This window comes from Oncorhynchus mykiss, chromosome 3 (assembly GCF_013265735.2).
Source record: "Oncorhynchus mykiss isolate Arlee chromosome 3, USDA_OmykA_1.1, whole genome shotgun sequence".
Classification (NCBI taxonomy): Eukaryota; Metazoa; Chordata; class Actinopteri; order Salmoniformes; family Salmonidae; genus Oncorhynchus; species Oncorhynchus mykiss.
The window spans coordinates 46094083-46119951 of record NC_048567.1 but is presented as its reverse complement, the minus strand read 5'-3'; the positions used below and the strand labels follow the sequence as shown (position 1 = coordinate 46119951).

The 25869-nt window shown below is 47.3% G+C and overlaps 1 protein-coding gene across 5 annotated transcripts in view; it reads left to right on the top strand.

Annotated features, from left to right (window-relative positions):
• Nucleotides 1-25869, top strand: part of LOC110504150 (kalirin-like) — a 257148-nt gene that overhangs the window by 215257 nt on the left and 16022 nt on the right. For 3 of the 5 annotated variants that reach the window (XM_036974281.1, XM_036974280.1, XM_036974282.1), the window contains exons 35-42: nucleotides 18655-18926; nucleotides 21983-22123; nucleotides 23013-23108; nucleotides 23818-23936; nucleotides 24249-24315; nucleotides 24975-25078; nucleotides 25398-25467; nucleotides 25704-25790. In XM_036974281.1, coding sequence (XP_036830176.1) covers nucleotides 18655-18926; nucleotides 21983-22123; nucleotides 23013-23108; nucleotides 23818-23936; nucleotides 24249-24315; nucleotides 24975-25078; nucleotides 25398-25467; nucleotides 25704-25790 — 956 coding nt within the window. Of the gene's footprint in view, nucleotides 1-9203; nucleotides 9414-18654; nucleotides 18927-21982; nucleotides 22124-23012; nucleotides 23109-23817; nucleotides 23937-24248; nucleotides 24316-24974; nucleotides 25079-25397; nucleotides 25468-25703; nucleotides 25791-25869 lie in introns of those variants that run through there. The other 2 variants (XM_036974284.1, XM_036974283.1) reach the window with 2 other exon arrangements.

Sequence of the window (25869 nt, the reverse complement as noted above, 5' to 3'; positions counted from 1 at the left end):
CATCAAATTGATCAGAAATACAGTGTAGACATTGTTAATGTTGTAAATGACTATTGTAGCTGGAAATGGCTGATTTTTATATGTCTACATAGGCGTGCAGAGGCCCAGTATCAGCAACCATCACTCCTGTGTTCCAATGGGACGTTGTGTTAGCTAATCCAAGTGTCACGCCCTGACCATAGTTTACTTTGTATTTTCTATGTTTTGATTGGTCAGGGTGTGATCTGAGTGGGCATTCTATGTTTCATGTCTTGTTTGTCTATTTCTATGTTCAGCCTGATATGGTTCTCAGTCAGAGGCAGGTGTTCGTCATTGTCTCTGATTGGGAACCATATTTAGGTAGCCTGGGTTTCACTGTGTGTTTGTGGGTGATTGTTCCTGTCTATGTGTTTTTCACCAGATAGGCTGTTTTAGGTTTTCGTTACGTTCATCACGTTCTTTATTTTGTAGTGTTTGCATTGATTCGTGTTTTACGTTTGTTCATTAAAACATGGATCGCAATCTACACGCTGCATTTTGGTCCGACTCTCCTTCTCACGAAGAAAACCGTTACAGAATCACCCACCACCAACGGACCAAGCAGCGTGTCAACAGGCAGGAGCAGCGCGAGGAGAAGCGCAATAAGGATTTCTGGACATGGGAGGAAATCCTCGACGGGAGAGGACCCTGGGCTAAACCAGGGGAGTGTAGCCGCACTAAGGTGCAGCGGGAGAAGAAACAACAGGAACAGCCCAAGGAGGAGTACAGTATGGAGTATACTACTTGGGAGGAGATCGACAGGTGGGCGGCCGACCCAGGGAGAGTGCCGGAGCCCGCCTGGGATTCGCTGGAGCAGTGCGAGGAAGGTTACCGTAGAATGGAGGCGGTGAAAGCAGAGAGGCGCTGGTATGAGAAGGCAGCACGGCGACGCGGATGGAAGCCTGAGAGGCAGCCCCAAAAATTTCTTGGGGGGGGGCTAACAGGGAGTATGGCTATGCCAGGTAGGAGACCTGGGCAGACTCCCTGTGCTTACCGGGGGGCTAGAGAGACCGGACAGGCACCGTGTTATGCAGTGGTGCGCACGGTGTCTCCAGTGCGGGTGCATAGCCCGGTGCGGTATATTCCAGCTCCGCGTGTCTGCCGGGCTAGATTGAGCGTCGAGCCTAATGCCATGAAGCCGGCTCTACGCAGCTGGTCCCCAGTGCGTCTCCTTGGGCCGGTTTACATGGCACCAGCCTTGCGCTCGGTGTCTCCGGTTCGCCTGCATAGTCCAGTGCGGGCTATTCCACCTCGCCGCACTGGCAGGGCGACCGTGAGTATTCAACCAGGTAAGGTTGGGCAGGCTCGGTGCTCAAGAGCTCCAGTGCGCCTGCACGGTCCGGTTTTTCCAGTACCACCTCCACACCCCAGCCCTCCGGTAGCAGCTCCCCGCACCAGGCTTCCTGTGCGTGTCCTCGGCCCAGTACCACCAGTGCCAGCACCACGCATCAGGCCTACAGTGCGCCTCGCCTGTTTAGCGCTGTCAGAGCTTTCCGCCTCTACAGCGCTGCCGGAGTCTCCCGCCTGTTCGGAACTGCCAGTTTGCAAGGAGCTGCCAGTTTGCAAGGAGCTGCCAGTTTGCAAGGAGCTGCCAGTTTGCAAGGAGCTGCCAGTTTGCAAGGAGCTGCCAGTCTGCAAGGAGCTGCCAGTCTGCAAGGAGCTGCCAGTCTGCAAGGAGCTGCCAGTCTGCAAGGAGCTGCCAGTCTGCAAGGAGCTGCCAGTCTGCAAGGAGCTGCCAGTCAGCATGGAGCAGCCAGAGCAGCCAGTCAGCATGGAGCAGCCAGAGCTGCCAGTCAGCATGGAGCAGCCAGTCAGCATGGAGCAGCCAGAGCAGCCAGTCAGCATGGAGCAGCCAGAGCAGCCAGTCAGCATGGAGCAGCCAGAGCAGCCAGTCAGCATGGAGCAGCCAGAGCAGTCTGCCAGCATGGAGCAGCCAGAGCTGCCAGTCAGCATGGAGCAGCCAGAGCAGCCAGTCTGTGTCGACCAGACTCTTCCAGATCTGCCAGTCGACCAGACTCTTCCAGATCTGCCAGTCGACCAGACTCTCCCAGATATGCCAGTCGTCCAGACTCTCCCAGATCTGCCAGTCGTCCAGACTCTCCCAGATCCGCCAGTCGACCAGATTCTCCCAGATCCGCCAGTCGACCAGATTCTCCCAGATCCGCCAGTCGACCAGATTCTCCCAGATCCGCCAGTCGACCAGATTCTCCCAGATCCGCCAGTCGACCAGATTCTCCCAGATCCGCCAGTCGACCAGATTCTCCCAGATCCGCCAGTCGACCAGATTCTCCCAGATCCGCCAGTCGATAGTTTCTACTACCTGCCTGGGCTTCCTCTCGGTGCTGAGCTTCTTCTCAGTGCTGAGCTTCCTCTCAGTGCTGAGCTACCCATCTGTCCCGAGTTACCTCTGTCCCGAGCTGTCCCTCTGTCCCATGTTATCATTGTGGTGGGTAACCTATTTAGGGACGTTTAGGAGGGGGATTAAAACTGTCATGGAGTGGGGTCCACGTCCAGCGCCAGAGCCGCCACCGCGGACAGATGCCCACCCAGACCCTCCCCGATAGGTTCAGGTTTTGCGGCCGGAGTCCGCACCTTGGGGGGGGGGTACTGTCACGCCCTGACCATAGTTTACTTTGTATTTTCTATGTTTTGATTGGTCAGGGTGTGATCTGAGTGGGCATTCTATGTTTCATGTCTTGTTTGTCTATTTCTATGTTCAGCCTGATATGGTTCTCAGTCAGAGGCAGGTGTTCGTCATTGTCTCTGATTGGGAACCATATTTAGGTAGCCTGGGTTTCACTGTGTGTTTGTGGGTGATTGTTCCTGTCTGTGTTTTTCACCAGATAGGCTGTTTTAGGTTTTCGTTACGTTCATCACGTTCTTTATTTTGTAGTGTTTGCATTGATTCGTGTTTTACGTTTGTTCATTAAAACATGGATCGCAATCTACACGCTGCATTTTGGTCCGACTCTCCTTCTCACGAAGAAAACCGTTACACCAAGTTGATCATTTTAAAAGGCTAATTGATCATAAGAAAACCCTTTTACAATTATGTTAGCACAGCTGAAAACTGTTGTTCTGATTAAAGAAACATCTTTATTTGACCTTTTATTTAACTAGGCAAGTCAGTTAAGAACAAATTCTTATTTTCAATGACGGCCTAGGAACAGTGGGTTATCTGCCTGTTCAGGGGCAGAACGACAGATTTTTACCTTGTCAGCTCGGGATTCGATCTTGCAACCTTTCGGTTACTAGTCCAATGCTCTAAACACTAGGCTACTTGCTAGGCTTCCGGCTACCTGCCTTCTTTAGACTAGTTGAGTATCTGGAGCATCAGTATTTGTGGGTTCGATTACAGACTCAAAATGAGCAGGAACAAAGTACTTTCTTCTGAAACCCATTAGTCTATTCTTGTTCTGAGAAATTAAGGCTATTCCATGCGAGAAATTGCCAAGAAACTGAAGATCTTGTACAACGCTGTGTACTACTCCCTTCACAGAACAGCACAAACTGTCTCTAACCAGAATAGAAAGAGAAGTGGGAGGCCCCGGTGCACAACTGAGCAAGAGGACAAGTACATTAGTGTCTATTTTGAGAAACAGATGCCTCACAAGTCCTCAACTGGCAGCTTCATTAAATAGTACCCGCAAAACACCAGTCTCAACGTCAACAGTGAAGAGGCGACTCCGGGAAGCTGGCCTTCTAGGCAGAGTTGCAAAGAAAAAGCCATATCTCAGACTGGCCAATAAAAATAAAATATTAAGATGGGCAAAAGAACACAGACACTGGACAGAGAAACTCTGCCGAGAGGGCCAGCATCTCGGAGTCGCCTCTTCACTGTTGACGTTGTGACTGACACGGTGGTTGGAACCAAAAATCTCCAATTTGGACTCCAGACCATAGGATACATTTCCACCGGTCTAATGTCCATTGCTTGTGTTTATTTGCCCAAGCAAGTCTCCTCTTCTTACTGGTGTCCTTTAGAAGTGGATTCTTTGCAGCGTTTTGACCATGAAGGCCTGATTCACGCAGTCTCCTCTGAACAGTTGATGTTGAGATGTGTCTGTTACTTGAACTCTGTGAAGCATTTATTTGGGATGCTATTTCTGAGGCTGGTAACTCTAATGAACTTATCCTCTGCAGCAGAGGTAACTCTGGGTATTCCATTCCTGTGGCGGTCCTTATGAGAGTCAGTTTCATCATAGCGCTTGATGGTTTTTGCGACTGCACTTGAAGAAACATTCAAAGTTCTTAACATTTTCCGTATTGACTGACCTTGATGTCTTAAAGTCATGATGGACTGTAGTTACTTTTTGCTTATTTAAGCTGTTCTTGCCATAACATGGACTTGGTCTTTTGCCAAATAGGGCTATCTTCTGTATCCCCCCTACCTTGTTACAACACAACTGATTGGCTCAAATGCATTACGAAGGAAAGAAATTGCACAAATTAACTTTTTAAGAAGGCACACCTGTTAATTGAAATGCATTCCAGGTGACTACCTCATGAAGCTGGTTCAGAGAATGCCACGTTTGTGCAAAGCTGTAATCAATGCAAAGGGTGGCTATTTGAAGAATCTCAAATATAAAATACATTTTGATTTGTTTAACACTTTTTTTTGGTTACTACTGATTCCATATGTGTTATTTCATAGTTTTGATGTCGTCACTATTATTCTACAATGTAGAAATATCCTTGAATGAGCAGGTATTCTAGAACTTTTGACTGGTAGTGTATACACCAAGGAAACTTATTTATTTATCTATTTATTTTGTGGGGTGGGGGGATGTAATACCATTGACAGACGTTACAAATAACCCAACCCCTCCCTCCCCTATCGTGGGCGCTTAATGTTCATTTTCCCCCACGCTACTTGCCACACCTCCTCCAGAACAACCCACCCTCTTCAGCCCACTACCTCTGTGTGGTGGACATTAATAAAATACCCCCGAAAATATACCAAGCAAGCTATTACCCTAACAAACTACAAAAAGACGTAAACTGGAATTACATACAAAAAAATAGAACAACTACCATAAATACAAGTCTACAAACAAAAAAAAAGGTAACAATTTGAATCATCACATCAGGAGCACCTTTGGCGTTCAGGAGCACCTTTCCTTCCTATGAAATCAGGCCCATCCCTCTCGCTGTATTATTTAGTCCCACTTATCATTACAATTTGGAGAGCTCCCACTTTCTTTTGCAATCAATCCTTCTAGTGAATAATAGTGTTTGACACTTATTTTGAACGAGTCCAATACAACAACAAAAAAAACACATCCGAGTTTTAAAAATCCATTTTAATTTAGCGAAGGAGCACGGTGGTTGACCGCCATGATTTCTTATCATTTAGTTCGTTGCACAAATGTTGATAGTCCGCTTTTTTTTGACATTTTGTGAACAGAGCCTGTGTGTTTTCTAGGAATCCATGTTGTGAAATGACTGGCTATTGGGACTGACCTCTTGTTATTGTCCATAGGAGCTTCCTTTGTCTCCTTGCCCTGATTTCCTTTGTTTTGTGTATTAGGAACGAAAACATCCCTTCTAGAATGTTCCTATTCTGAGACACTGTGGACACCCTCGCTTCCTGTGCCTCCTTAGAACTACAGGGGGAAAGCAGGATGATTGAGAAAAGGCATCCTTTATTTGGAAAAGGGTTCATATGAGTTTTTGTTGGTTGAGGAGCACAGCAATACCCCAATGCTTGAGGTGATAAAGTTAGCAGAGAACTGTTAGGTTTTTCAAAATGACTAACCTGTATGTATCTGATTTTTCAAACAGTACACATTTGTATGTTAATAAATTACAGTCCTTTTCTTGCGTTAGACCACACTTAACATTAACAGCATGTACTGTCAATGTAATGGCAACTTGCTAGTATTTCCACTGCTCAGTAGCTAACCTTGTTTTGAACCACTTCGCTATCTCTGGGTCAGCCCCCACCATCCCCAGTTTATTACATAGTGAAACTTGGACACCTTAGAAACTAAGTAATATAACTTATTGATAAAACCTTTTCCCTAGTTACAGTGACATGTAAATCCCACTTCCTCCCACCACCACAGTTTTTAAAAAGACTCTTTGTTTCAAAAATGAATGGGAGGTTCGGCTGAGCTTTTTCTACAGTATTTCAGGGTTGTGTCCCAAATGGCACCTCATTCCCGACACAGTGCACTACATTTTGCCAGTGCCGGAGGTCTGATGGGTATGTCTGCAAAAGCCTTGCCTTTTTGTGAAACCTGAAACAATAGACCTCAATATTTATTTTATATAATCTATGTAACATTCCGGCGCTTGCTCCATTGCGGAATGAACTTTTTTAAGGAACTTGTCATACTTGTGGCCTCGTAGATAAAATACATTGTTTTTCCCCACAGTCATACATGTTCTCTTTAATTTCCTCTGAAACACTCTCGCATTTACAATACAATATGCTTTGGCCTCTTGCCCATGTGACTGTGACATACTGACATGTTCTCTTATGTGTGTGACCTTATTTCCATCCAGCATATTGGATGACTGTCATTCATACTCCACTTAACCAGCTCAATGTAACATCGATCTAGGCTACTAATCTGATTCTCAAATTTGTCATGAGGTTGCTACAACCTAGCCTACAAAAAAAACTAAGTTTAAAACGTAGGTGCACAGGTCAAGAGACAAATTGGAGTAATCGAGGTGACAGACGGTGACACATTCAAAATCCGCCTTGCACACTCTTGCCTGCATTTAGCTCAGCCTGGTCTCATAGACCAGACGTAACATAGTAAACTTAAATCCAGGACACTCAAATTAGTATGATATGTTACATTTGGTATGGTTGTATAAGACGGAAGGTTACTTTAAGGCAAAAACGCAAGGAGGGTGGATGGGTGGACGTATAACGCAAACTCTAGCTGATCTGGGACATAATCATGAGTCCAAACAATAGAAAAACTATTGTTTTAGCTGCAAAATGGAAAGTTTTGCAGCTAAAACAATAGTTTTTCTATTGGAAAAATTCAGGTAGGTCCCTCAGTTTCATTGTTTTCTTCTGTTTTAATAAACGTTTTGCAACAGAATCGGCGGAATGAATATACCCGCACAGTTCACTTTGATAGCAGCCACATAAAGCATCACCACTTTGCTTGTTGTATAATTCCATCTCGCAACTACGCGCTCTCCTCCTCTCACCTTTTCCCTTCACTTGTTGACTTCAGTGCACAGCACAACAGCTGCCTGTGACCAGGGGCAAAAACCTCCCCAAGCCAAACCTTCATACCATAACCGCTAACCGCTACATCATGGTCGCCATATAAACGTTAGTCAACAAACTAGAACTAGCGTAATCGGACAATCCGATCCATGTGTACAATCATGCAGTACGGTGTACAGAAAGCAGTTTAGCCGTTACACCGGCGGGCCCCTGTGGCAATACATTTGTAAAACCGAAGGCTTACCTTGACTTGGAGGAGTTGCAGAGGGTAACGGGTAACTGCATTTTTGAGCCGAAGTATGATACAATTTTAATTGTTTAATTAACTCAGGAACCATACCTGTGTAGAAGCACCTTCTTTCAGCAAACTTTGTATCCCTCGTTTACTCGTGTTTCCTTTATTTTGGCAGTTTACCTGTAACTCAATATACCCTGCATACTCTTCATATTATTAATGGCAAAATAACACGTTTAATCCTGAATTTTGTAGATTTGGAGTTGGTTGGAGTTAGTGGAAAGGCTAGTTAAATGAAGGCCACCCAAACGTGAGGCGTCATGTCTCTGTGTATGTACTGTATGGTTGGTTGGTCTCCCGTGATCTGTTCAATTAGACACACAGTAACTCTCCTTTGTCCAGGGACCACCTCATTTGCCTATCCACTGCATATGGCTGACTTTCCTCAGATAAGAGCTGGGCTTGTTTTTCTATGGCAGCATGCAAATCTAAGAGCTGTAGTATGGTGCCAGTTATACAATATGGAAATTGTGTTTATACTCCAGTTTCACCACCCTATTGACAGCAAGGCATCATAGGAGGAAATGAATGAGGACATGGCATTAAAACATCCAATGTATCATATCCCGGTAATGTCATGGTACGATTACATCTGCATATTACACATCGTATATAGAGGTTCGTTAAGAAAGACTTACTTACAAAATGTCATGGTTTTATCCGTATCAAATCAATTGAAAAGGGGAGCTACAATTTTCCCGTCACCTGGCCGATCACTTCCTCAACCTCCTAAACACCCGAAGCGTAGATAAACCTGATGGAATGTTCAGCGTTTTCTGTCATAGATGGAGAAGATCTATTGATGACAACTCTAAAGATACTCTACGCTGTCAGAACAGATGTTCCTTTGTCTCGACAGCCTTTTGTCCTGTCTCTTGTTCTTACCCTCGTCAATCTAGACAGAGGTGCGCATTGTGAATCTCTCTAGTCCCTGCTCTGTCTCGTCTTCTTGAAACACCCTTGGCCTGCCTGTCCTCCCTCTGGTTGTGTGGGGGATTAGTCCGTTCCTGCCCTGAAGCACTGCCACGTCTCTCTGTATCCCCAACAGAGACACCAGCCAGAACGCCACATAGCCCAGATACGCTCCATAACAATCACATCGCTCCTTACCTGCAGTGTCCTAGTTCTTAGTACAGCTCCAAGGTGCACGCACTGTGGCCGTATTCGACACAACCTGTCCTTATTTACCCTATGAAGTATGATACACACACAGTCCTTCTCACAGAACTTTGCTGGTTCAGAAGTGTAACTTGAGAGACGGATATAGAGGTCATAGTGGGAAAGGATGTAACATGGCAATGGACCTACTGAAACCTGGCTGGCTTTCCTCAGTAGACTAATCAGTGACTTTGCCGCTCATATCAGCTTGTAAGGAATGTGCCCGCACATGACATTTCACAGCCATTCCCACCCATGCAGCCTTGTGGAACTACTGGTAGGCCGATACAGTCTGTGCCGACGGCTTAAGCTTGAGTACATAAACAATCAGAGTTTTGTATTTTTGTTTGCCAGCACCATAGATGGGGCTAGTACTACTTAGTGCTGCCTTTTTTGTCAAGCCGACTTGTAACATGAGTCGATTCTCTGTAACCCACGCTGCTCTCTGTGAATCAGAGGCAGTGAGTGTAGGGTGCCCCTCCCCATCCCCTCCTCCTTCCCCGTCCGTCCCTCCCCTCAGTGGAGTGGGGCAGGCTGAACTTGGAGCAGCTAGTGGCTGGTTGTCTGAGCTGTAGTCAGGGTGCATTTTGGATCTGTCTTTTTTTTCTTCTTCTTCTCCCTCTTAATTGTCTTCCGGAGCCATGAGCTTCTTCTAGCTGCCCAGGATGAAAAGTGGGAGACATTGTCGTTCCTGTTGCGGTTGGATTCTAGCTAAGTGTTGCTGCTGCTGTTACAAAGTGACAGGTGCGTACCTTACTGCTGACTGAGGCTACGGATTGTGTGTGTGTGTTTTTGGGCTCCCGCCAGAAGTCCAGAGTTAGGGGTGGAGAATGCGTTCTGATGCGCGCAAGCTTTCTCACACCTGAGCTTCTCACTAAAAGGTTGTTGATGAGCAGTGCTTTTATCTGTACATCAGTCAGGGATGTTACTTAGCTTTTTGAGGTATGTTTGCGACAAAACGTTTGTGAGACAATGCTTGTATCGGACTTCACAAACTGTAGCTGGCTGACCCCTATTAGAGAACCACTTTTGATTAATATTGCATTCCCTTGCCAGTGTTTACTTGTTTGCCGACGTTTTCGAGATTTAAAGGAAAACTCCACCCCAAAAAAACTAACTTTTGGTATTTGTTTCATAAGTCTATTGTTGACATAGTCTCCAAATGTTTTGCTTGTCAGCGATCAAGTTTTCAAGATATGTAACTTTTAAGATACGGAAATCATCCCCCGTATGATGCATTTTGCAAGTCAGTTCGTCAGATTTCTGCCCTGCTAGAGCTGCCATTTATGGTGTGGAAATGTATAGGCGCAACAACGGCTCAGCCGCAAAGGCCACACACGCTCACAGAACAGGACCGCCTAGTGCTGAGGTAATGTAGCGTGTAAGGATCGTCTGTCCTCGGTTACAACACTTGCTACAGAGTTCCAGACTGCCTCTGGAAGCAACGTCAGCACAATAACTGTTCATCAGGAGCTTCATGAAATGGGTTTCCATGGCCGAGCAGCCACACACAAGCCTCAGATCACCATGCGCAATGCCAAGCGTCGGCTGGTGTGGTGTAAAGCTCGCCGCCGTTGGACTCTGGAGCAGTGGAAACGCGTTCTCTGGAGTGATGAATCACGCTTCACCATCTGGCAGTCTGACGGACAAATCTGGGTTTGCATAGTTCCAACTGTACAGTTTTGTGGAAGAAGAATTATGGTCTGGGGCTGCTTTTCATGGTTCGGGCTAGGCCCCTTAGTTCCAGTGAAGGAATATCTTAACGCTACAGCATACTGACATTCTAGATTAATCTGTACTTTCACCTTTGTGGCAACAGTTTAGGGAAGGCCCTTTCCTGTTTCAGTATGATAATGCGCACGTGCACAAAGAGAGGTCCATACAGAAATGATTTGTTAAGATCGGTGTGGATGAACTTGACTGGCCTGCACAGATCCCTGACCTTAACCCTTTCGAACACCTTAGGGATGAATTGGAACGCCGACTGCGAGCCAGGCCTAATCGCCCAACATCAGTGCCCGATCTCACTAATGCTCTTGTGGCTGAATGAAAGCGAGTCCCCCCAGCAATGTTCCAACATCTAGTGGAAAGCCTTCCCAGAAGAGTGGAGGCTGTTATAGTAGCAAAGGGAGAACCAACTCTATATTAATGCCCATTATTTTGGAATGAGATGTTCGACGAGCAGGTGTCCACAGACCTTTGGTCATATAGTGTATCTCCGGGCTGTGAACCTGTAAGAGAAATAGCTGCTGCACTGGCATTAACTGCCATTGTTTGCTATTGTGTCATTGTGCTGTCTTCATAGAAGAGGATGAGGATGAAGCTGTGTCAAAAGTAGGTTATTTTCTGGATCAGAGGATGAATAATAGCGATTTGGAGATGCCGTCAGGGGATCTGAGCTGGACTGCATTATGGTAGTCACTGCCTCTGCACAGTAGGCTCCCATTCATAAACATTGAATTCATAACTGTGCATTATGTAACATGCTTGTTATTAAGTGTTACAAATGCCATGGGTTTCGTTTCCATTTCATTTTCAACACTTCTGTTACGGTATGTCTGTCAACAATGCGTCATAATATAGGAGTCTGATTTTTCTCCCTTCTTAACCTAGATTCTCGTTGAGGGTAGATTGTAACGCCGCTGGAGTCTTTTTGAAGACCAAATTAGCCACAATTCCCCTTTCGTCTAAAGCATTACTGCAGGTTTCTTTGAAGATGACTCTTAGGGGAGGGTTGTCGGTGTGGATGGGATGCCTCTCTCCTTTTAATTGTTGCCCTGCAAGTTAACTGTAAGATTATGTTTTCATCTTTGTATCCAATGTCTGGGTTATTGGTGCTCTTGTTGTTGTTTTTAAATCCTTTTAGGGGGTTCACGTTTTGCTCGTTCGGCCAATGGAAGCCGAATCACATTTACATAAGTATACAGACCCTTTACTCAGTACTTTGTTGAAGCCCCCTTGGCAGCGATTACAGCCTCGATTCTTCTTGGGTGTGACGCTACAAGCTTGGCACACCTGCATTTGAGGAGTTTCTCTCGTTCTTCTCTGCAGATTCTCTCAAGCTCTTTCAGGTTGGATGGGGAGCGTCGCTGCACAGGTGTTTGATCAGGTTCAAGTCTGGGCTTTGGCTGGGCCACTCAAGGACATTCAGAGACTTGTCCAATAGCCACTCTTGCATTGTCTTGGCTGTGTGCTTAGGGTCATTGTCCTGTTGGACGGGGAACCTTCGCCCCAGTCTGAGGTCCTGAGTGTTCTGGAGCAGGTTTTCCATCAAGAATCTCTCTGTACTTTGCTCCGTTCATCTTTCCCTTGATCCTGACTATTCTACCAGTCCCTGACTCTGAAAAACATCCCCACAGCCTGATGCTGCCACCACCATGCTTCACCATTGGGATGGTGCCAGGTTTTCTCCAGACGTGACGCTTAGCATTCAGGCCAAAGAGTTCAATCTTGGTTTCATCAGACCAGAGAATCTCGTTTCTTATGGTCTGAGAGTCCTTTAGGTACCTTTTGGCAAACTCCAAGCGGGGTGTCATGTGCCTTTTACTGAGGAGTGGCTTCCGCCTGGCCACTCCACCATAAAGCCCTGATTGGAGAGCTGCAAATATGGTTGTCCTTCTGGAAGGTTCTCCCATCTCCACAGAGAAACTCTGGAGCTCTGTCATACTTACCATAGGGTCCTTGGTCACTTCCCTGACCAAGGCCTTCCTCCCTCGATTGCTCAGTTTTGCCAGGCGGCCAGCTCTACGAAGAGTCTTGGTGGTTCCAAACTTCTTCCATTTTTAAGAATGATGAAGGCCATTGTGTTCATGAGGACCATCCTGTCTTGGAGCTCTACGGACAATTCCTTTGACCTCATGGCTTGTGGGACCTTATATAGACAGGTGTGTACCTTTCCAAACCGTGTCCAATCAATTATAATTTACCATAGGTGGACTCCAATCAAGTTGTAGAAACATCTCAAGGATAATCAATAGAAACAGCATGCACCTGATCTCAATTTCGAGTCTCATAGCAAAGTGTCTGAATACTTATGTAAATATGTTATTTCTGTTTTATATTTTCTATAAATTTGCAAAAAATATATATTTTTTCACTTTATCATTATGTGTTATTGTGTGATGAGGGGGAAAAAATAATTTAATCCATTTTAGAATACGGCTATAACGTAACAAAATGTGGAAAATGTCAAGGGGGTTAAATACTTTCCAAATGCACTATGCGTGGAGTGCGATCGTTCCAGATGATAAAAATGACACATAGTGAACTTCCAGAAAAGAAAAAGATCAATTCCATGCTTGTGTGCAACCAAACAGACCTGTCCTGCTTTTCCTTAATGGGGCCCGTGTTACGGGTACTATGCCAGTGTTGATGGTATTTCAATTGACAGACAGGTATAAGATAGTCCACGTAACACTGTCAGGAAAAGCACGATACCTTTGTTCGGTTGCACACAGGCAAGGACTACCCTTTTTCTTTGCCGGAAGTCTGATGACGTCATAAGAGTCACCACAGTGAAGAACTGTCATGACTAGACATAGCCAACACCTCACGGAGAGACACCCTGATAAGACACCTGATAAAACAGCTTCTACTGACTTGTTCCGTTGCTGACAGGACATCTCTGTCACAGACTGGGTGCCATATTGGATGCAGCCACGCCATGGTTTCAGGAAGTTTACAGGAGATAGGATGTGGTTTATAGAGCACGTGGAATAACAAAGGCAGATTGCGGGGACGTTCTGTGAACAGGTTTTGCTTAGATAGCTGTGCGGTGCCTTGTGTAAAGGCGTCGACGGTTCAGGCTAATTCAACTCGTTTCGGAACAGACACTCCTCATAGTCTTCAGTTTAATTAATGACTATTAATGAATACTTCCACCGGTGGGACTTTCCACACTGTACGCGTCTTTAAATGTAGGGTCTGTACTAAGAACCTGTTTTGCTGCATATTTGACACCACATATCAGGACAGGTAGTCATTGCAAAACTATTATTAGATAAGGTCTGTAGAAGGAATGTAGACGAACACCACCTCTTCTTTCTCCCTCTTCCTCCGTGCCTCTCCCTACACTGACCGAGGTGCAGTCTGGTCTGCTTGTCTAGCTGCCTGACACAAGCTAGGCCGTCATTGGTCCTCAACGGAAAACATCTGAGGGAATTTTACCTCTCACATTGCTCCAGCTGCCGGCCTGCTCTAATACCCTTCTTCGGCAGGCTATTGTGATCTCTGGCTCAGTTAGAAATCGGTTCAAGTCATTGGGAGACTGCACTGAGGTGAAGAGAATCTTTCAGTGAATTGTGGGGGAAATCTCTCCGCTTTTCGTCTTTCGGGCATTCTGTAGCTGAGACTGGGAAATTGACTCAAGGTCATTCCACAGGTTTCCATTGTGTGGGACTGTGGCTCTATATCACACAACTGAACCACTGTTTGGTGACACGGAAATACTATACTCTGTTCACGCCCTGCGATAATATCCGACGCAAACATTTTAGACAGACAGACAGTTTAACTGCTGCAGTGGTATCCGAGCATAAAAATGTCCAAAAAGTCATGAAACCACATTTATATGGGTCACCAACATTTACAAATGTATTTAATTTCACGTTGTGGAGTCATGATATGACCCCGACGACAGTCCATCGCCAATATCTTATTGCGAAATATTTCCCTCGGTTTGAATCCCCCTTTGTGGTTTGGAGGGAGTATTCCTAGTGGTTGTTTCCAGTGTAAACAGAAGGCCTGTGATAGAGCATGCAGATTCTGCATCAGAACTAGGTAACAGTGAGACAGCAGGGTGAGGAATGAGAATATGATCCCTCTGTCAGTGCAGCCATTAATCTGGCGAGATGGGAAATGAAGGCGCTTAAGAGGACCCGGTTTGCGTCCCAATTGGTTCCTATGTAGTGCACTAAGTTTGGGCATCCCTGTGGGCCCTAGTCAAAAGTAGTGCAATATACAGGGTGCCATTTGGGACATAGGCCATGTGCACACAGAGCAGGGCCTAATGAGAGAGAGACCATTTTTCCAGCACATGCCTGCTGTTGTCATCAAGTCTAAGTGTGACGCGCTGCTCCACAAAGTGCATTTCAGCAGGCAGCCATCTGTGCCATTTTATTTCTCCTGTTTTTCTTCTTTTTTTTGTCACTATTCCTCGTTTCACTATTTCAGTTTCTGGAGGCGAAAGAAACGCACACCTATTTAGGCCAGGTGCTGGCTAGCGGAGTAGAACACCTGTTTAGGCCAGGTGCTGGCTAGCGGAGTAGAACACCTGTTTAGGCCAGGTGCTGGCTAGCGGAGTAGAACACCTGTTTAGGCCAGGTGCTGGCTAGCGGAGTAGAACACCTGTTTAGGCCAGGTGATGGCTAGCGGAGTAGAACACCTATTTAGGCCAGCTGCTGGCTAGCGGAGTAGAACACCTATTTAGGCCAGGTGCTGGCTAGCGGAGTAGAACACCTATTTAGGCCAGGTGCTGGCTAGCGGAGTAGAACACCTGTTTAGGCAAGGCGCTGGCTAGCGGAGTAGAACAGCTATTTAGGCCAGGCGCTGGCTAGCGGAGTAGAACACCTGTTTAGGCCAGGTGCTGGCTAGCGGAGTAGAACACCTGTTTAGGCCAGGTGCTGGCTAGCGGAGTAGAACACCTGTTTAGGCCAGGTCCTGGCTAGCGGAGTAGAACACCTATTTAGGCCAGGTGCTGGCTAGCGGAGTAGAACACCTATTTAGGCCAGGTGCTGGCTAGCGGAGTAGAACACCTATTTAGGCCATGTGCTGGCTAGCGGAGTAGAACACCTGTTTAGGCCAGGTGCTGGCTAGCGGAGTAGAACACCTGTTTAGGCCAGGTGCTGGCTAGCGGAGTAGAACACCTGTTTAGGCCAGGTCCTGGCTAGCGGAGTAGAACACCTATTTAGGCCAGGTGCTGGCTAGCGGAGTAGAACACCTATTTAGGCCAGGTGCTGGCTAGCGGAGTAGAACACCTATTTAGGCCAGGTGCTGGCTAGCGGAGTAGAACACCTATTTAGAACAGGTGCTGGCTAGCGGAGTAGAACAGCTATTTAGGCCAGGTGCTGGCTAGCGGAGTAGAACAGCTATTTAGGCCAGGTGCTGGCTAGCGGAGTAGAACACCTATTTAGGCCAGGTGCTGGCTAGCGGAGTAGAACACCTATTTAGGCCAGGTGCTGGCTAGCGGAGTAGAACACCTGTTTAGGCAAGGCGCTGGCTAGCGGAGTAGAACAGCTATTTAGGCCAGGTGCTGGCTAGCGGAGTAGAACACCTGTTTAGGCCAGGTGCTGGCTAGCGGAGTAGAACACCTGTTTAGGCCAGGTCCTGGCTAGCGGAGTAGAACACCTATTTAGGCCAGGTGCTGGCTAGCGGAGTAGAACACCTATTTAGGCCAGGTGCTGGCTAGCGGAGTAGAACACCTGTTTAGGCCAGGTGCTGGCTAGCGGAGTAGAACACCTATTTAGGCCAGGTGCTGGCTAGCGGAGTAGAACACCTATTTAGGCCAGGTGCTGGCTAGCGGAGTAGAACAGCTATTTAGGCCAGGTGCTGGCTAGCGGAGTAGAACACCTATTTAGGCCAGGTGCTGGCTAGCGGAGTAGAACACCTATTTAGGCCAGGTGCTGGCTAGCGGAGTAGAACACCTATTTAGGCCAGGTGCTGGCTAGCGGAGTAGAACACTTGAAAAAGAAAAGGAGCCTCCCGGGTGGCGCAGTGCCAGCTGTGCCATCAGAGTCCCTGGGTTCGCGCCTAGGCTCTGTCGTAACCGGCCGCGACCGGGAGGTCCGTGGGGCGACGCACAATTGGCCTAGCGTCGCCCGGGTTAGGGAGGGCTTGGTCGGTAGGGGTGTCCTTGTCTCATCGCGCACCAGCGACTCCTGTGGCGGGCTGGGTGCAGTGTGCGCTAACCAAGGTGGCCAGGTGCACGGTGTTTCCTCCGACACATTGGTGCGGCTGGCTTCCGGGTTGGATGCGCGCTGTGTTAAGAAGCAGTGCGGCTTGGTTGGGTTGTGCATTGGAGGACGCATGACTTTCAACCTTCGTCTTTCCCGAGCGATGAGACAAGATAGTAGCTACTACAACAATTGGATACCACGAAATTGGGGAGAAAAAGGGGTCAAATTCAACAAAAGAAAGAAAAGAAAAGGAGAGCCACACACTCTAGGAGCTCAGATTCAATAATTGAATAACCTAATAAGCCAACATTTCGACAGACTAAGCTGTCTACATCAGGGTATTTCTACCAACGGAAATACAGAGGACTACCCCCCCCCCCCCCCCCCCCCTTTCTCACTGCCCTGTTATTGACTGTCTCCTCGGGGAGAGATTGTGGCTGGGGCTCTGATATGGCTCTGGGTTGCTGTGTTGTTCTACTTTATAATATCTAACTACAGGCTTGGTCCACATGATTCTCCTCAAGGTCACTTCCCTGTAATGAGTCATCTAGCACAAAAGGCAGCTAGTCAGCAGCCCCACACGCTACACTTTACTCTCAATGCATGCATCCCAAATGGCAACCTGTTCTCTTTATGGTGCACTACACTAGGGCTCTGGCTTAGAATAGTGCACTAAATAGGGAATAGGGTGCCATTTGGGTTCCGTGCAATGAGGACCGCTTTGGAATGAATGGAGGCTGTTGGAACTCATGAACTGTTAACCCTTTGGAATGAACCTATTAGTATTAGACAGATGCCACTGTCTGCCCCATAACTGCTTTCCAGTTGCTCCATAATCCATACATTCCCCATTTTTTTTTTACATATTTCAGGACTTAGGATTTCATGCTTCATTTCACAGCTTCACTCAACACCTCTAATGCCATTTTCGGGATACATTCTATGCAAACGGAGTTGCACGATAAGCAGGACTGAGATTCTTCTAGTACAGGGCCTGGACATGTAGTCCGCTGTCATTGTGGATAGCACTGTCGTACTTTCCCACATTGCCTCAAATAGATAGGAAATTAAGTCTAGGTCAGTCCAGTGAGAGGGAAAGAGTGAGAGAGAAATGGCAAAGGGAGAGAGAGAAAGATACCATGTTTAGCAGAGAAGCGGGATATTTGTGCTATCCTCCTCTCTTTTGTTTGCCACAATAGGGCTGACCGTAGTAGCAAATATCTCCCCAGCCTGCTGATAACAGCATGGACACTGTCAGCTTTTTACTGCAGACTTGTGAGTTGTTTGACCTGGCTGGCCTGGTCAACAGAGGCCCTCCCCCACAGCACAAACGTACCCCCCCTTTTCATCTCAATGGCTTGGCCAAATGTTTCCTTTAGTATCGGGCTATTTTTGATCCCAATGGACGGGGCAGCCGCTTTTAACATTTACCTACAGGTCCTGTTTGTAGAAATAAAAGTGTTGTGAATCTTAGGTGCCTCGGAAATTATCCTTTGGGAGCCAGCTGAGAAAGCACACTGTGTGACTTGCATTCCTGTACAGTAGCATCCTACATTGAGCAATGTTGGTATACGAATGACTTGCCTTCCGACATAGCATTTAAACGCCACTTTGAATGTGTACATGACACTGCAACACAACTTCCCCGTGGGGGACAATAAAGTCCGGAGCAGTAGTTGTATTACACTGGCCAATGTTGATCACTGGGTTGACCGCGTTCATGCAGTCTGCCATTCAGCAATGTCGATGAACGCACGACCGTGTTTGCTCACCCTATGTTTTTGGTAAGTAATGGGTTAAAAAAAAAGAATAGCTTGTTAGTATACGTCAGGCGACAAGGGACATCCCTCTAGTTAGTACAGTACCAAAGGGTCCGCATTCAAAATGGCACCCTATTTCCTATAGGCCCTGGCTAAAAGTAATGCGCTAGATAGGGAATAGGGTGCCATTTGGGACGCACCCAGAGCCAAGGAGAAATGTCTGAATTGAAGCTCCTGCTGGGTACTTAGGTACTCTAAAGGTGTGTGTCTGGCGGAATGTCGGCCAGGGTGAATTCGGAAGTCTAAAATGCTGTTTGCCTCCTCCCTTTCCAGAGAACTACTCGGTCAGCGGGCCTGAAGGAGCGAAGACCGAGTCGGTGGCCAACCTGCAGTCCCAGGCCTCGCTGAGCTCCATCCAGTCCAGCTCTCCGGGACCGAAGCGCTCGGGCAACACCCTCAAGAAGTGGCTGACCAGCCCTGTGCGTCGCCTCAGCCACGGGAGCAGCGTCAAGAAGTTCCCCAGCAAGCACAAGAAGAGGGACGGCCGCAAGAGCATCGACCTGGGGCCGCCTGAGAGTTCCCTGCACGACGGGAGCGTTGACGAGGTAATGAGCGTCCTGACTCCTCTCCACCACGTCTCCTTGTCTCTGCCGCATCTCCCTCTCTCCCTTTCGCTCTCCTCTCCACCGTGTCTCTGTAACATGCAGTAATTGGTATCTAAAGGACATGTCCATCACAGTTCTTTGAATCACGAATTGGCCCTTTTTAAAGGTCACATGTTGTGGGAATACACTATCTGGGGGAGTTGTGGTTCTTTCATGCTCTTCGTTTAACAAAGGGTTTTAAGTGAATGGATCATATTTAGAAGTACAGTTCAGGCAATGGTTTGGAAGAGATCTTTCCAAACCATTGTGCTGATTCCCCTTCAGATCAGTTTTTTGAACTTCTCTTGAACCTTACTTCACATGCAACCAAAGGTTGATAACTACAGTGATTGTGTATCTGCAGCATCCCCCCCCCCTCCCCTAAAAAAATAAAATCCTCCCATCGATAGAGGAGCAATTTCCCAAGGCTAAAGTATAAGTTGTTATTTTATGACATATCTACACCCTATTCCCTATATAGTGCATTACTTTTGACCGAACCCCTATGGGCCCTCATCAAAAGTAAACTCAGCAAAAAAAGAAAAGTCCTCTCACTGTCAACTGCATTTATTTTCAGCAAACTTAAGATGTGTAAATATTTGTATGAACATAACAAGATTTAACAACTGAGACATAAACTGAACATGTGACTAACAGAAATGGAATAATGTGCCCCTGAACAAAGGGGGGGAGGTCAAAATCAAAAGTAACAGTCAGTATCTGGTGTGGCCACCAGCTGCATTAAGTACTGCAGTGCATCAACTCCTCATGGACTGCACCAGATTTGCCAGTTCTTTCTGTGAGATGTTACCCCACTCTTCCACCAAGGCACCTGCAAGTTCCCAGACATTTCTGGGGGGAATGGCCCAAGCCCTCACCCTCCGATCCAATTGGTCCCAGACGTGCTCATGTCAGGAAGAGCCTGCAGGAAGGGTACCACATGAGGGAGGAGGATGTCTTCCCTGTAATGCACAGAATTGAGATTGCCTGCAATGACAACAAGCTCAGTCCGATGATACTGTGACACACCGCCCCAGACCATGATGGACCCTCCAACTCCAAATCGATCCCGCTCCAGAGTACACGCCTTGGTGTAACGCTCATTCCTTTGACGATAAACGTGAATCCGACCATCACCTCTGGTGAGACAAAAACGCGACTTGTCAGTGAAGAGCACTTTTTGCCGGTCATGTCTGGTCCAGCGATGGTGGATTTGTGCCTATAGGCGATGTTGTTGCTTGTGATGTCTAGTGAGGACCTGCCTTACAGGCTTACAAGCCCACAGTCCAGCCTCTCTCAGCCTATTGCGGACAGTCTGAGCACTGATGGAAGGATTGTGCGTTCCTGGTGTAACTCGGGCAGTTGTTGCCATCCTGCACCTGTCGCGCAGGTGTGATGTTCGGATGTACCGATCCTGTGCAGGTGTTGTTACACGTGGTCTGCCACTGCGAGGACAATCAGCTGTCCACCCTGTCTCCCTGTAGCGCTGTCTTAGGCGTCTCACAGTACGGACATTGCAATTTATTGCCCTGGCCACACCTCCAGTCCTCCTGCCTCTTTGCAGCATGCCTAAGGCACGTTTACGCAGATGAGCAGGGACCCTGGGCATCTTTCTTTTGATGTTTTTCAGAGTCCGTAGAAAAGCCTCTTTAGGGTCCTACGTTTTCATAACTGTGACCTTAATTGCCTACCGTCTGTAAGCTGTTAGTGTCTTAACGACCGTTCCACAGATGCATGTTCATTATTTGTTTATGGTTCTTTGAACAAGCACGGGAAGAGGTGTTTAAACCCTTTACAATGAAGATCTTTGAAGTTATTTGGATTTTTACTAATTATATTTGAAAGACAGGGTCCTGCAAAAGGGCTATTTCTTTAGTAGAGTTTAGCATTATTGGGACACATCCCCAATAACAAAGGGATCATTTTGCAGGGTGCAATTCTGGTTTCATCACAAGTCATTAACTATTGGCATCCTTCTGAATCAATTTCAGTGTCAACTAATTTCAAGCATATTTGAGCAATTACAAGCATCTCTGTGCATGAGGAAAAGTAGAGAGAATTTTTGTCAGTGCAGGTAGTCTATTTCTTACTTCTCATTTGGTTGATGGATAGCAGAGCAATATTGTGCTGTACTTTAGCAACTGCTGCATGTAAATGTTTTAGATGCCAGCCAAAAAGATATGCCCTGCCTCCCGAATGGCGCAGCGGTCTAAGGCACTGCATCGCAGTGTTTGAGACGTCACTACCGACCCGGGTTCGATTCTGGGCTGTGTCGCCGGCCGGCCGCGACCGGTAGACCCATCAGGCGGTGCGCAATTGGCCCAGCGTCGTCCGGGTTAGGAGACGGTTTGGCCGGCCGGGATGTCCTTGTCCCATCGTGCTCTAGCGACTCCTGTGACGGGCAGGGCGCATGCACGCTGACACGGTCCCCAGCTGTACGGCGTTTCCGCCGACCCCTTGGTGTGGCCGGCTTCCGGGTTAAGCGAGCAGTTTGTCAAGAAGCAGTGCGGCTTGGCAGGATCTTGTTTCGGAGGACGCATGGCTCTCGACCTTCACCTCTCCCGAGTCCGTACGGGAGTTGCAGCGATGGAACAAGACTGTAACTACCAATTGGACAGAAAGGGGGGTCAAGAAAGAAAGGTCATGTCGCTACAGTATAATTTCACAGTAACAGAAAAGTAGATTCCTTGTTCTCATTCCTCACACAGCCCCATGATAAAAATCCTAAAGGAATGGTCACAGATGTATTCCACATGATTTGTGATTAGAACGTCACCCTATTCCCTATGTAGTGCACTAATTCTGGTCAAAAGTTGTGCCCTACATAGGGAATAGGGTGCCATTTGGCCTCCGATGACTTTCTGGCTGGTGGCTGTGTGGCACCCAGTGTGATGTTGAGACAAAGAGAGGCACTGTGATGGAGCAGGACACCCCCCGGTGAACTCCGGGACAATGACCCACGTTAACCCCTCCCGCTCCACCCGGACTTTACCCTCTCTACCCTTCTCTCCCTACAGAGGTGCAGGAAGGAGCGCACCCTGTCCAAGTCCTCCTCTGGAATGCAGAGCGGAGGAGAGGAGGAGCCCGAGGACGACTCGCACACCCCCCTGCCGCCCCCCATGGAGATCATCAAGGACCCCTCATCCCAGGAGGAGAAGGTATGGCATGGCACCCCCACACTATGACACTGTATTACCTCTTCTGACCCTTTAAGTCTACTAGCTCACTCTGTTGGAGTTACTTCTCGGATGCGTCCAAAATGGCACCCTATTCACTACGAAGTTCAATACTTTTGACCTGGGTCCAAAGGGCACTGTAGGGTGATAGTGGGCTATTTTGGGACACAGCCTTCGCTTAGCCCTCCCTCCGGTTAATGGACGTCTTCCCTTCAGGTTAACGACCTTATTGATCTCCAAAATCTGCTATGTCACTCAGCACAGGCTCATAAGATGTGTCCACCTGCAGCCCCCTCCACTTCCCTTTCCTCTGCTGCCTATGTGTACTATGCAACACCATGCCACTAACTACCAGATGTGTCTGCAGCTGAATCCGTGTCTGCTGAATGGGAAGCATTATGTGTACTGGCTTGGTTTACAGCTGGAAGAGCTGCTTCCCTGTGTGTGACGTGACTAACTAACACACACACTGTTGCACTTTCACTTTCTCACTTGACTTTCACTCTCTCACTTTCACTCTCTCACTACACAAGAGCCCACCCCACCTCTTTGTCCCAAATGGCACCCTATGGGGCCCCGGTCAAAAGTAGTGACCTACAATGTAGGGTGTAATTTGGGACGTACACGTTGGCACTGAAATGTGCCCGGGCCTACTACTAACTGATGTAGCTTGTGTGTAATTCCAACAGCACCTCACGTTGCTCCACTAAAGCTTGTCTTTTGTAGCTGGGTCCTGACTAAGCGCTTATCTAATAACTACCTTTTGTCTCTCTGTCTCTATTCCCGCTCTCCTCCTCTTCCTCATCCTCCCTGCTGCTAACACGCCCTACCTCCCTCTCCCCTTCCCTTCCTCCTAAACTGTGCCTTGCAGTCCTCCGCATTGCTTGCTGCGCGTCAGGGCTCTGCCGATGTCCCCAGCGCTGCGGAGCTGGTCAGTGCAATAGAAAAGTTGGTCCAAACTAAGATGGTAAGTTCGGAAGGTGAAGAAATACAAAACGGCACTGAGCAATTGCCATTTCTGCACACTCACTTTGCACACTAAGTCGGTGACAATCTACGCACTCACGCTCTCGTCCGCTTGACGTCATCCACTCGTTCTATCCTCCGCTTTTGAAACGCCACTAACCACGTCACATTGACTAGGAGCTGCATGTTCATGTTATAAACGCAGGGCAAGTTTGCAAATATCTTCCTTTCTGAATGTGGAGGATAGGACACTGTTTGAGTCCCAAACTGCACCCTATCCCCTATTTAGCGCCCTACTTTTGATAAGGCTCGGGTCAAAAGTAGTGCACTGGAAAGGGAATCGGGTGCCATTTGGGGCACGGGCAGTCTTGCCACATACAGATCAGATAAGTAGTATGACGTCAGGTGACCGATGATGTGATAAGGTTCCAAGCGTCTGCTGCACAGTAGCTTCCTTTATGAATGTTCTGCATTTGGCAATGTTTCGATTCACTCCGATTCGGTTTTACGACTCTCTCTCAGTTTTGTACACACGGAGCCATTTCCCGAAAGAGTACAATACAGACTGTTTTAGACTTATTTGGCTTTGGTAGCTCATTGGTTAAGCAGAGGGTGATCTCTTCTCCTTCGGCTCCCTCTCCCTGTGTCACAGCAGTGGACTATATGACTGTGACTTCTTTGCTTCATATCCTCTGTCTCTCCTGTGTTAGAATCTGGAGCCAGGTGCCTACCCCAGCTTCACCACTTTGACCCCTCCGGAACAGACCAGCCCAGCCCTGCCCAGGAACCCTGAAATGGATCAGAAGGCCAAAGCTCTGCGCGGACGCATGTAAGAGACGTGTAGCTTAGCCTCTGTCATATAGCACACACACTCATGGCTCGATGCTGTCTTCCTGTCCTCTGTTTGGTTACATGTGTAACACTCAGAAGGACACCTAGCAGGTCTACTGTTTAACCTATTCTGTTATTATTGGTTTATTTTTTTTCAACCACTCAGAAAACAAGTTCCCTTATAGGAACAATAAAGCTATTATATTCTTCCCTTGAAGGTTGTACTGCATTTATAGGTGGTTCATCCTGCTGAGAAATGCTGCCTCCTGTGTGTATTCAGGTCACTAAGCACACATGTCCTTTTCCTCAGGTTTGTCCTCAATGAGCTGGTGCAGACTGAGAAGGACTATGTCAAGGACTTGGGGATTGTAGTGGAGGTGAGTTGACAAGAATCTCGTCCTAGCGGGGGGGCTATTCAGCCTCAATAGTGGGGAAGGAGCATGAGAGAGAGAGGCATGTCTTAGTAGCAGTGGAGAATGTGACCACTCACTGCTCTAGTTTGGCAATTCAGAAATCTCTGTCTTTGTCCCAAATGGCACTCCTTTCCCTATTTAGTGCACTATGCTTGACCAGTGCACTGCTGTATATAGGGAATAGTGTGCTTTTATGGACGCATCCCAAGTGTTGGGCTATGTCCTTGTTGTCGTCCTATTTGCCTTGTGTCCTTTGGTATTTCTGTCAAAGTCACAGAGAGGCTCCCCGATTTTGTGACTGTATTTACATACCCAACTCCTCAGGAAACATCATTTGATTATCGGGTTGGGTTTGAGATCACATATTGAGATAAGTGCGTAGGGGGTTTTCTCACATCCAGGTGTGAGTACCAAATGGCACCCTATTCCCTATAGTGTGTACTAAATAGAGAGTCTGGTGCCATTTGGGATGCGGCCCATGAGTTCAACCATATTTATCCATCCTATTTTATTTTGCCACTGCATGCTAGTCTCACAATGCTGATCAATATCTGACTCGTGTTTCCTGTCTTAGAGTCCATGACCTTAATTCGCTCTGGGTTTTTCCCCCTCCTCTCTTTAAGGGGTTCATGAAGACGATCGAGGATAAGGGAGTCCCTGAAGATATGAAAGGAAAAGACAAAATCGTTTTCGGGAACATTCACCAGATCTACGACTGGCACAAAGAGTAAGTCTGGTCTCCTGACTTGTCTGAGTCCCAAAATGGTTCCCTATGTAGTGCGCTACTTTTAACCATACCCCTTATGGGACCCGGTCAACAGTAGTGCGCTGTATAGGGAATAGGGTGCCACTTGGGACGTACACTGTGTATATTTGTAACATTAGGGAGAATTGAACACGTTGACCAGCCAGAAACCTCCCATAACTGGATTGTGTTGTCATTAGGTCTAGAAGACCAAACCAGGTCACTCCTCATGTGGTTTAGCACTATTTTGGCTTGCCTCATTGCCCTATCAGAGTGACTGAGAGAATGTTTCCTCCCACAGTTTTTTTGTGGGTGAGCTGGAGAAATGTCTCGAAGACAACGAGCACCTTCCTGAGCTTTTCATTAAACACGTGAGTGGGGTCCCCTTTTGTTGTCCGGTATGTGTGACGGTACGTGACAATGGCCGTGGTAGAACTTCAAGGTAGACGCATTCAACAGCCATAGCTGACTTATGTAGGTCAAAAATGATTACTCAGAAGAAGTGGAAGAGAAGTCAGAGGAAAATATCCTTTTTCACATTTTCAACCGTTTGACCTGGAGAAATAAATGAGAGGAAAGATGCTAATATTATTTTTTTGTTATACAGGAGAGGCGACTACACATGTATGTGGTTTACTGCCAGAACAAGCCCAAGTCTGAATTCATTGTCGCCGAGTACGACACGTTCTTCGAGGTGAGCCGTACGACACTTTTGAGAATTCTTGAGTAGTCGGAGAACAACTTTGTGCCTTTGCGTTGTAAATATGCCTAAT